At 41.6% G+C, this 12,746-nt stretch overlaps 1 protein-coding gene across 2 annotated transcripts in view; it reads left to right on the forward strand.

Annotated features, from left to right (window-relative positions):
• Positions 1–12,746, forward strand: part of sif (guanine nucleotide exchange factor still life) — a 945,217-nt gene that overhangs the window by 703,455 nt on the left and 229,016 nt on the right. For both annotated transcript variants that reach the window (XM_080278922.1, XM_080278921.1), the window contains exon 24: positions 700–756. In XM_080278922.1, the coding sequence (XP_080135048.1) occupies positions 700–756 (57 nt within the window). The remainder of the gene's footprint in view (positions 1–699; positions 757–12,746) is intronic.

The raw sequence follows: 12,746 nt of genomic DNA on the forward strand, positions 1-12,746 counted from the left end.
ATACCACTGTACCCAAGTGGATGAGCTTTAACGAAGGCACACTCAAAATAAGTAGTGATGCATTGATTTAAATAACTAACTGAGATTACGTGGTTTGTGGGACTGTCCGTGAATTGGCAGTGGGGAACAGGTGTGGGGGAGAGGGCGGCAGAAGAAAAGGTAGAAGGAACTGTTTGATTGATTGATTAGGCCACGTGATTGAGGCAACGTATCATTTAAGATGATAGCCGCCCAGTAACATAATTTAACTACAAACAAATAAAATGCTACACGTATGGTTAGATATGGTTAGGATGGGGTAGGTTAGGTTACATAAAGTTGGGTCATTTGTGGCTGAATAAGGCTAGGTTATGCTGAATGAGGTCAGTTAAGGCTTGGTTAGATTAGGCTAATTTTGGTTAGGTTAGTTGGGTTTATTGGTTGTGGCTGAGTTTGGTTGTGTAAGGATATGAGAGAGAGAGAGAGAGAGAGAGAGAGAAGGAAGTGGTGGTGGCTCGACGGAATTTGCTTGCGGATGTAGATATGTGACTCAGATAAATAGTTGTTTTAATGGCAACTGTAATAGATACTGGTTGATAAATATGTTGAAGGGGAGAGAAGAATATCCTAGTCAGATAGAAAATTAGAGATATATTTACCCACCGAGATTTATAATCAGATTTGTGATGATAAAGCGTTTTTTTTTTTTTCATCCGACAGAACTGCGCCACTAATTTTGCCGTGGGTACAGGAACTTTGACGAGCCTTGGTTATGAGGTAGGAATGAGTCTCCTTGTTTACTAGTTATATTGACCCTCAATTTGACTGCACTTGGCCATCTTCTAAGCTGAATTAGGGATGTGCAAGGTTAGAGGAAGCGCAGTATAGTAGAGGGATTTTTTTTTTTTTTTTTTATGGAAGGAAGAAGGAACCAAAGGCCAGGAGAGTAAAAGAGTGTGATCGTGAAATACAGTAGTTGAGAAAAGGCATATGAACCAAATTAGTTGTAAGAGTGATGGAGTAATAGATCAGTAGATAAGTAGGGACAGCAGAAGTGTGTGATGGTGAAATAGAGAAGCAGATATGAATTGCACCAGAGATAGTTAAATAGGATGTGCTAGATTGTGGTAGATATGTATGTGGAAGTTGGAAAGCAGACGAGTCTTAATGAGATAGAAAGGGTAAAGAAAACATTGACCATTGACATAAATAAATAAATAAATATAGATAGACATAGATAGATGGATATACATATAGATTGATAGGTAGAAAAAGGAAAAGAGATGTATGTGGTACTGAGTCAGGAGCATAAAGAGAACTATGACATTGAGACATATAAGTGAACTAGTGATTAATGTATGCATATAGACAGAAGGGAGATTGAAAAACGTGTGATAATGAGATAGGAAAGTAAAAGATCAATTAACCATACAGGTAGATAGGTGTAATTGAGGTCGTCTTCCACCTGAGTAGATATGAAGGTTACGTCCTCAGACTGAAAAGGTAATGAGGATTGCTGTTAAACCCCTTCAGTCAGATAGATAGATAGATGGGAAGTTAGATATATAGACAAGTTTACTATTTACTTTGGAAAGATCTCTAACTGAAGGGGTTAGTGAAGCCTGCGTATGACCTCATTACATCCAAAATCTCTCTCTCTCTCTCTCTCTCTCTCTCTCTCTCTCTCTCTCTCTCTCTCTCTCAATCATCTTGAGATAGCAAGAATGATAAAGTCAATAAGTAAAACTAATACAGAAAAAAAAAAAATGAGCAGGATAGACTAGAAATTTGACGTAGAATAAGAAAACGAGGATTTAGGTCGAACTAGGTTGATGAGGAGAAAATCAGAAATCCAAACCACGTTCCAGAGCTTAGGAAAGAAAAATAAAGTAAAAGGAAAAAAAATGGTCACGTGTGTTGTGGTTGATATCCCAATCCCCCTCCCCCTCCCACTCCTCCGCCTCCTCCTCCCACTCCCTCCTCCGCCTCCTCCCCCTCTCCCTCTTCCTCCTCCTCCTCAGATGTCGTCACGTGGACATAACACCAACAGGAAGGAAGGAGGAAAGTTAAATTTGCCTATTCATAACGATGACGTCTATTTTTATCAGGATATCTGTCTATCAATCAATCCATCTATCTACGTATTTGTCTGTCTACTTCTGTCTTAGTCTATCTACCTGTCTGTCTAATTTTTTGTTTATTAACGGTTTATTTTTCTTTTGGGAGCTCTTTTTTACCTGGAAAGGGTTATATAATTATAGCCGTAGATAATTATAACCCCTTCCGTACGAGAGGCCTTTCCTAAGCTGAATAAATTAGTTTGGAGGAGGCAAAGGGAAAAGGAAAAAAACGTATCACCTGACTTACGGGGTTCAAGTCTAGGGATGGCTGAATAGAGAGAGAGAGAGAGAGAGAGAGAGGCTGTGAATGGTGGGTACTATAGGTCGGTGTGGGTGTGTATGTGTGTGTGTGAAGTATATTCCCCCTAATCGTTCCTATGCACAAAGTAAGAAGATGGCCTATTAATGTCTGAAAATTATAGGATAGTATTGTGTGACGTTTTGTTATGGTGTGTTGTGGTGGGATTGAATTAAAGCCGAGATGTTGTGGTGTAGGGCAAGGCGGGTAGGGTGTCCTGGTGTGTCTTGTGGTGTGGTTGCTGTGTTGTCTGGTGTTGTGGTATGGTGGGGCGTGGTGCTGTGTGGTGTAGTTTGATGTACTGTAGCTTTGTTCGGTGCGGTTTGATGTGGTGTGGTGAGATGGTTTGGCGTGGTGGTGTGTGTATGGGATGGGGTATGATGTGTTGTGGTGCTACCGGGTGTGATGTTCCGTTGTCACGAAGTATGTGTGCTGGTATGGCGTGGTGTTTGTAGCGTTTGGTGTGATGTTACAGTAAAAGTTCACGTAGTTCAGTTTGGTGTGGTATGGTGATTTGTGTGAAGTGTGGTGTAGCGTAATTCAGTGTGCATTAGTATGGTGTGTTGTGGAGTGGCTAGGTATTGTTTAGTGTGGCTTCATGTTAGGGTCGATATTTTAGGTGGCTTAGGAAGTTGCTTCATACCACTTCCTTTGCGATTTATTACCTCCTCCCACGAAGTTAGAGATGGTTATAAATTCACCCGCGTCTGTTTGTGTGTCTGTCTGTTTGTGTACATCTCAGAAAGTTGTAATCGGTAATCAGTGAAATTTTGATGGTTATTTGTTTAGATTTTGAGGTGAGAATAAATCACTTCTGTTGGCGGAGGTATGCGATCTTTGAAATTGTGTAACAGGGCAGAGTAAGACCGAAGAATTAATTGACTTTGAGGGACCGTAAAAGTAATCATCTGTTAGGAAAGAAGAATTATAGCGGTAAGTTATAATTTTCATTGGCCTTGGGGGAGGTATGCGCTCTCTAAGTACTTTCTGGAATTGATTAGACATGTTAAAATTCTCTTGTATCCTATTTTTATCATTTAACCCCTTCAGTCTGATGATGTATTTTATCCATGTTATTTTCAGACGATTATATGCAGGTTAGGAGAGACTTGGAGTTGTAGGGGTTGTCTTAAGAAAATGATAAGAAAATAGTTTGATGCTAGCGAGAATAAACTACCACCATACGTCATCGGGCAGAAGGGGTTAATGCCGACATAGTGTCCATCAATTACATACAAAGGGATATTGAAGTGTACTGCGTAGGAAATATCGCTGAGAAGGGAAATCATTTAGCGTGTCTTAGCGTAGTATGAGGAGGCGTAGTGTGACGTAGTGTGAGACATAGTATGAGGTGCCGTAGTGTGAGGTGTTATGAAGCCTGTGTTGATGCTATTATGAAAAAAGAATAGCATGTCGTTGCGTAGTGTGAGGAGGCGTAGCGTTAAGTTGTTTGAGGCGTAGTGTGACGTGAGGCGTAGTATGTGGGTGTGTAGTGTGAGGTCGTGTTATGAAGCGTGTCTTGGTGTTGGTGTGATAAAAATAGCGTGTTATGGTGTAGGGCAAGGCGGGTATAAGGTGTCAGTAATATCGCTCCAGATCACATGTTCCTCTCGCCAGGTAACTCGACTCTTGTACCCCTCCCCCCCCCTCTCTCTCTCTTTATTTGTGTTGTTCGTGCAACCGCCAGAGGGTTTTATTCGGCGTGGGAAAAGTCTTCCTTTATATTTTGTGGAAAGACCTATATGTTTGTATTGTGTGTGTGTGTGTATGTATGTGTGTGTGTGTGTAATTTGTGATACACCTGGGCAAAACCAACTCTACAGTGATGAGTCCGTGAGAGGTGACCATGAAAAAAGGGAGATTCCCGGAAGTTGTCATGGGTAGGTGTGGGTGTTGGACCAGGGGGGGAGGCCGAAGGTGGGGAGGGGGAAGGGGAAGGGGGGAAAAGAGGGAGTAGGGAGGGGGGGAAAGAAATAGGAAGTGCGCAGTGCTATTACGCTTTTACACACACACACACACACACACACACACACACACACACACACACTTCCTGCCACATTTCTATATCACTCGATTTTCGTTCCTATCTCAGCATACCTTTTAGGCCGAGAAAGTTATTATTATTATTATTATTTTTTTTTTGGTGGTGGTGGGATGAATGTTGTGATATATTCTTTTCACTCTAACTTGACCTAAAATTGACACCTCTCCGTCTTGAATACTTAGCTCCAACAAGAGATTAATATAAGATCAGCGCTAGTCATGAAGAAGTGCTATGGAGAGGATGTAGAGCCACTGTATTGTCTTATTCTGCCATCAAGCAAAGGGGCTTATGCTGTATCCGTCATCCAGTCCTCTCTTGCCCAGTCAGGAGGATAGGGGCCCGGGGCTAGGCTACACCGTGCTGTCTGGGGATTGTAAACGAACTTTTGGTCGTGAATGTACGCTCAGTAATCTTAGGAAGGGCAGTATGTTACGTGACGTGAGATTCGTAGTGATTTATTTTGCATATTACACGTCAATAGTAGTGATTTATTTTGCATATTACACGATAGCATTAGTAATTTATTTTGATTATTACACGTTAACATTTGTGATTTATTTTGCATATTACACGTTAACATTAGTGATTTACTTTCCATCACACGTTAACATTAGTGATTTATTTTGCATATTACGTTAACAGTAGTGATTTATTTTGCATATTACACGTTAACTAGTGATTTATTTTGTATATTACACGTTAACATTAGTGATTTATTTTGCATGTTACACGTTAACGTTAGTGATTTATTTTGCATACTACGTTAACAGTAGTGATTTATTTTGCATATTACGCGTTAACATTAGTGATTTATTTTGTATATTACACGTTAACATTAGTGATTTATTGTGCATATTACACGTTTAACATTGGTGATTTATTTTGCATATGACATGTTAACATTCTCTTTTCTTTTATTTATATCATTTTAATATCGACATTGCATCACCGACATACAGAACGGGATTGAGATATAATATGCAGAGTAAAACGCTTAGGAAGAGGGGCTACGGAACTTCCAAAGCCACTAAGAATACGGCTCAGAGCGACAGGTGTTCCGGTCCCCTCCAGACGCCTTGTTCGTGTTCTCCTCGTGTTCTGCTCGTGCGGGCCACAATGAACACCCGCCGCTAAGTGAACGGGAGATCAAATATGGAACAGAGAGAACAAATATCCACTTTTTATCTCGTTTGTTTGTGACTGCATGACTGTTTGTGGCTGGTTGGGTGAGGGTGAATGGATGGATGGATGGATTGATAGTAGGGTGGATAGATGGAGCATTGTATGGATGAATAGTGGGATATTTGGGTGGATGTGGATGATGTGGAAGAATGGATGGATCGTTGTGTGGATGGATGGTCGGGTAGTTGGGTGGATGTAGGTGATATGGAAGAAAGGATGGTTGGTTGAGTGGGTGGATGATTGGATAGGTGGGTGAAGGTAGATAACAGTGAGTGTGGATGGTATGGATTAGGATGGATGGATGATGGTGTGGGTGTGGATGGATGGTTATGTGGATGAATAGATACTGGGTGGATATGTATAATTGTGTGAGTGGACGGTATGGGTGGTTGTGTGGATGCTGGTGGAAGGATGGTTTTGTGGGTGGATGGTTGGATATGGATTGATGGATGTGGATTGCTGGGTAACTTGGATAGGAGTGGATGAGAAGTTTCTGTCAATGTTTTTTTTTTTCTATAATGATCAGATATGAGAGAGAGAGAGAGAGAGAGAAGAGAGAGAGAGAGAGAGAGAGAGAGAGAGAGAGAGAGAGAGAGAAACTACTCTGCCTCAAGCTGTGACCACAATAATGCATTTCCACACACACACACACACACACACACACACACACACACACACACACACACACACACACACACGACGAGAGTTCTCCCTGTTTTCCCCCACATCATCGGCCCTTTCCTCTCAACACTTTTTTCTAAATTTTTGTGCGTTTTTACCAACATTGGAAAACCCAAGTAAAAGAGCATCGCCAGCTTACCTTGTTGTTGTTGTTGTTGTTCTTCTTCTTCTTCTTGGAATAATCCTACCCTTCTCTCAGACTATTAATCTTAAACCATTCATTTTCAGAGTATACATCCTCATGGCCCCTCCTCATCCTCACGACAACTCTAGCTCATTCCACCCATTTTCATTTTTCTTTTCTTTTTTTTTCCTTTTTGTCACTCAGGCCTACTTCTTTACCTCCTCATTCTTTTCTTCTTGCAGTTATATTTATTTAATTTTTCACTATTCAAACTACCAGTCCTACACCCGGTCTCATCCCCACCACCCAGCAAATTACCAGCCCATCCCACCCATTCCTTTTTTTTTTTTTTTTTTTTTTTTTTCACCACGCCTCTCTCTCTCTCTCTCTCTCTCTCTCTCTCTCTCTCTCTCTCCCTTCCCCATGACTTTCATAGCACGACTCAGGTCAAGCAGGTAACGAACGCGTGTATTTGTATATATATTAATTTATTTATTCTAACTAATCCTTTGACATACATAAACCGTTAAAACACCACCCGCTTTTTTTCACAGTTCAGTATATTCTTTCAGTCCCCACAAAATATATTTCTATCCCCTATATTCATTCCCCAAACTCGTGACTTTTTTCCCAACGTCGTGACATATTTTCCGGGAGGCGATAAGCAGCAGTCAGACCTCTGCTTGATCGCACAGAAAATAAACACTCCTCTAGGTTATCGCCGTCTCAGGTGTGTTTATTATTTAGTATTTTTAGCGGTTTTCACCCACTTGCAACATTAACCCAACCTCATGACAGACATTTCAAACCTCAGTATATCGTTCTACAACCCCAAGATAGAGCTTCAAGCTGTCCGCATTTCGTATTTCGTATTTTTTGTAGTCTTTTTTTAGGAACCTCCGTCCAGTCGTTACATTTACCCAACCTCATGTCAGTGTCGAACCTCAATATATCTTTCAAAAAAATATCTCATCCCATATAGTGGTAGTTCTCGATATATTTTGTGTTCTAAAATACCATAGCATTTTTTTTTTAAGCTATATTCGGGAGATTTGGGGCCTTTCGGTAAATGCTCTGGGTGTGGTGTGGTGTTGGACAGTAATTTTGCGTGGTGTGGTATGATGTGTGTGGTTTTGAAGAGTAATTTTGTTTGTTGTGGTGTGGTGTGTGGTGTTGGAGAGTAATTTTGTGTGGTGTGGTGTGGTGAGTGGTGTTGGAGGGTAATTTTGCGTGGTATGGTATGATGTGTGTGGTGTGAAAGAGCAGTTTTGTGTGGTGTGTGGTGGAGAGTGGTTTTGTGCGGTGTGTTGTGATGTGGCTTCGCTAAAATCGCAACAATCTATGGGAATGAAGCTCCTCTTGCTCGTCCAACAGTCCTTAGTGGGAGACAGATGGACAGAACCGCATCTAGAAATGCTCCCGTATCTGAGGAGAGAGAGAGAAATATATAGGGAAGACCTACGGTAAATATTTCCCAACCCCCGTGACATATTTCCCGGGGGGCGCGGACGTCAACAAACAGTCCCTTGATCCTTGTGAAAATAAACATTCCCCCAGACTACTCGCGTTCCTTAAATCTTTTTAGTATTTAATGTATTTTTTAAGTAGTGTATTATTTTTAGGGCGGTTTGTGTTTAAATAGGGTTAATATTTAAATGTGAACACTGATAGAAATACGATTACTACAGATGTTTAACCTGACGAAATTCCCAAGCCCTTGTAACTCTGATGATGGCCAGATTGTAGGATGATTTGACTAGTAACCAAGGAGACTCATTTCCACCTCATAACTACGGCTCATAAAGATTCATACATCCAAGACTAATTATTCAGATTGTAGGAGTGACCCAGTTCCATCAGGTGATTACAAACAGACTATAGCCAACCCATAAACATTAGAGACCCGAGTTTCCCGCCAAAACTTTGAATCTTTAACTTATGCCTGTAAACATTCATCGACCTGAATTCCGGAAATGTTTGAATTATCTTTTCTGTGTTTAGTTTTACATATTTTTAGCTCACTTTAGTGCTGAGAGAGAGAGAGAGAGAGAGAGAGAGAGAGAGAGAGAGAGAGAGAGAGGTAAGGAAGGAGACGAGTTCAGCCGGAAAAGGGGAATGAAGGGGGGGGAGGGTAAAACAGGATGAAGGGAATAAAACACTGGTGGGAAAGATGATGATGATGATGACGATGATGATGATGATGATGATGATGGCAGGATTTTAGTAATGAACGAAGAGGGTGACTTTAGAAATCGACTTTGAATGACACTGAAGAAAGGAAAAACTAATATGATGGTGGTGATGATGATGATGATGATGATGATGGTAATAATAAGACTAAGTGTGGCAAGTAGTAATAGAATGGTGTAGGGAGGAAGTGTAGCATGAATGAGGGATGGTAAAAAGTAGGTGATAAGTGTGTGTGTGTGTGTGTGTGTGTGTGTGTGTGTGTGTGTGTGTGTGTGTGTGTGTGTGTGTGAGAGAGAGAGAGAGAGAGAGAGATGGGGCAGGGGAAAGGGTTATATGGAGCAGAGATAAGGGGAGAAATTAAGAAGATATGAGATGGGGGAGAGAGAGATGGTTATGGAAGGGGAGGGGAAAAGGGAGTGGTGAGGGAAGGGGGGAGCGAGAGAGAGAGAGAGAGAGAGAGAGAGAGAGAGAGAGAATTTTTTGAGAGGGGGAGGGGGATATGGAGTAGAACAAGGGAGGGGGAAGGATAAGAGAAATGAAGGGGAGAGATGAAGGGGGTTATGGAAGGTGAGGTTGGGGTAGAGGAGGGGGAGAGTGAGGTGAAGGAAGGAGAGGATATGAGTTGAGGGGTAGAGAGGGGGTAGTGGATGTAGGGGAAGGGGGTGATGGATAGATATAGATGTGATGGGACCAGAAAAAGGGAAGGGTGAGAGGGGAATGAGGGGAGACTGAGAGTAGATATATTTGTGGAAGGAGATGATGACAGGGAAGTATTAGGAACAGGAGGGGTAGTTGAGGGTATGGGGAGAGGGGAAAGGGTAGATGAAGGAAGGGGAGGAAGTGGGTGATGGGTAGGTGTAGGGGATACCAGGGGGGGGGGAGTGTAGTTGGAGTTGCACCCAGTGTAGTGAGAACCTTCCCAGGCCCTTAATGTTAGGACGCAGACCACACACGCGGATTTACACACACACGTACATGCATCCACCTGGTACACACACACAAACACAACACAACACAACACACACACACACACACACACACACACACACACACACACACACACACACACACACACACACACACACACACACACACACACACACGAAAACACATAAACAACGGTAAATAAACAGACAGGGATGAGAGTAAAAAATAAATAAAAAAGAAGTCAGATGAAAGGAAGTGAAGTCATAAATGTGGGAGTCGTGAGCAGCGGTTGGGCGAAAAAATATTAATGGGTGGGTTTTTAAGGAGTTCTGAGGAGGAGGAGAACGAGGAGGAGGAGAGAAGAGGAGAGGAGAGAAGAGAAGGAAGAACAACAAGAACATGAATAAGAAGAGTGAAAGGCTGGAAGGAATATGAAAATAAAAGAGGAAGAGGAAAAGATGGGCTAAAGAAAAAGAAGAGAACAAGATTAGGAGGAGGAGGAGGAGGAAGCAATTGTGTGGTAATGATATTATTGGAAGTGTTTGTTAATTGGCTCAGAGGAGGAGGAGGAATAATAAGGGGAGAAGGAAAAAGTGGAGGAGGAGGAAGGGAAGAAGAGGGGAAGGATGATGAGAAGGAGAAGATTGAGGGATAAGAAGGGGAAGAAAGGAAAAAAAAATAGAAGTCTGAAGAGTCGTGAGCGTTGTTTGAAGGGGAAAATATTAATGAGTAGGTTTGTAAAGTGGTTCAGAGAAGGAGGAGGGAGGAGGAAGGGGATGGGAAGGAGGAAGGGGAGGGGAGTGAGAGGGGGGAGGAACGGGGGAGAGGGGAGGGAGAGAAGGAGATAAAAAAATGGTGCTTGAGGAGCAATAAAAGGAGGAAGAAAAAGAGAGGAACAGGAGAAATAAGAGGAGACGAAAGAGAGTAACTGGAGGAAAAGAAAAAGGAGGAAGAGAAGAAAGAGAGGAACTGGAGGAAAATGAAGAGGAAGGTAAGAACAGGAAGAGTCGTGAGCGTTGCTTGAAAGGAAGAAAATTAACACTTCATTTCGCGAACTTCATGCGCATTGGAAGGCATTAAGCGTACTACCCTTTGTTTACAGGCTCATAGTCGCGAAGCTCGTAGGTCCAGACTATGGGTTTTTCCCGTTAATTAACAATGGAAAATGGTGGATGATGCATGCAAACGAGTGCATTGGAGTTATCTGGCTCAGAACAAGGAACATGATGATGTTTAATACACACACACACACACACACACACACACACACACACACACACAGAGTCAAAATATAAGTTTACTTTCAGCTTCACGGTCATAATTCTTTCCAATTTTAGTTTCCCTTTCCCCTGTCCAGTAATCCATCACCCCCTCACTCTAATTTACTGAGACAGCATAGAGCCCCTCGTAAAAGGATCTCAAAATCTAAGCTTGCTGGTGGAAAACTATGAAAAAAAAAAAAAAAAAAAAACGGTGGGAGAAAAGTCATCCGTAAAAAAAAAAAAATCGAGTAAAAAAAGGGAAAAAGAAATGAAAAGAAGAAAGACAATAAAACCAAGTATAATAATAATCGGAAATAAATGTGGAAAATTTAACCTTGCGAGTGGAGGAAAAAAATCAGAATGGGAAAAAAAATAATTGGACGGATCAGAATGTTCTTCCTCACGACAGCTTCCATTTATAACCCTTGTCAGTGGGGGTTCGTGGTAGAAATCCCCTTGACCAGTGAGAGAGAGAGAGAGAGAGAGAGAGAGAGAGAGAGAGAGTCATAAGAGCAATTCAGTTTCACCACTTCATGATGTATTTTATTATCGCTACTTTCAGACGGTTTTATTCAGCTGAAGCCTCATGAAATGGAGGGGTTAGATAGAGCCTTCATTGATCCCTTCACTGCTAAGTGTATCCCTTAATTTTAGTAACATCGTCAGGCAGAAGCAAGAATAATAATTATAATAATAAAAAAAAATGCTTACTGTATTGAAAGCAGAAATCCATGAATCAGAGTGACGTCCTATTTAATTAGCTCTTCCTGCAACCAGACGATTTTATTAAGCTCTGGGACGGCGTCTAGTATGCACTGGGTTTGTTTATTCTGCCTTCGATTCTGTGCAGCTTGAGAGACCGATATTGTACAACTTGGAGACCGATTTTGTGCAACAGGAGAGACCGATTTTGTGCAACTTGAGAGACCAGCTTTGTGCAGCTTGAGAGACCGATTATGTGCAGCTTGAGAGACCGCTTTTGTGCAACTTTAAAGACCGATTTCCTGCAACTTGAGAGCACTTTTGATCTGGACCTGTTAAATAAGGGCGTTTACCTCTTCACTACAAGATGCCTGGCCTGAGATGGATAAAATTGTCTTGTTAGAATAAAGCGTAATTCATCGGACTGTAGGGGCTAAAAGCTTGTTATGATGATGATGATGATAACGACAATGTATCGTATGATTATCTCTTTAACGGTGATGAGAATAAATTACTTTTCATATAAATTGGACGGGGATTTGATAGAGCCTTCATCAGCCCCTTCACAACTACACCTCCTTCCTAACTTCAAGAATAAGTCAGCCCTTAACCAGTCAAAAAAAAAAAAAAAAAAAAAATACATCCTCAGTCTGAAGGAACTAATTACAACATAACCGTAAGGGATGGGATGGGAAAAACTGTTATATTTTTACCTACCTCTAATTACTGATTTTCACCCAACTATGTAAGCGTATTTTTCTGTGCTTAATAAGGCTTGTTGTTATGGGCATTTCCGTGTGTAATTTAGAGTTATTTTTAGTGGCCGCCATAACAGAGCGTAATTTTTATGTGTGCTCTTATTTATGATCTGGTTACGGTGGCGAGGTGAGGTGAGGTGAGGAGGAGGTAGGGGCAGGTAGGTATGGAGTAGGGGCCGTTGCGGTGACAGGTGAGGTTAGGTTAATTAAGGTTAGGTTGGGTTGGGTGGGTTAGGATATGTTTGGTCGTGTTTGGTTGGGTTGAGTTAAATTGTTTCAGTTTAGGTCAGGTTAGGATAGGTTAGATTAGGTTAGAGCTAAGTGGGATTGAGTTGAATTTGGTTGTGATGGGTTGGTTGAGTTGGTTAGGTTAGGTCAGGTTAGGTTACAAAAAGCACAACGAAAAGGCTTATTAAATTTATGAGTCATCTCTACTCCTCTGTCTTACTGGGAAATGCGAGCGAGGCCGGAGGTGATGG

This window comes from Coenobita brevimanus, chromosome 76 (assembly GCF_032717465.1).
Source record: "Coenobita brevimanus isolate Jiangsu-jjx chromosome 76, ASM3271746v2, whole genome shotgun sequence".
Taxonomy (NCBI): domain Eukaryota; kingdom Metazoa; phylum Arthropoda; class Malacostraca; order Decapoda; family Coenobitidae; genus Coenobita; species Coenobita brevimanus.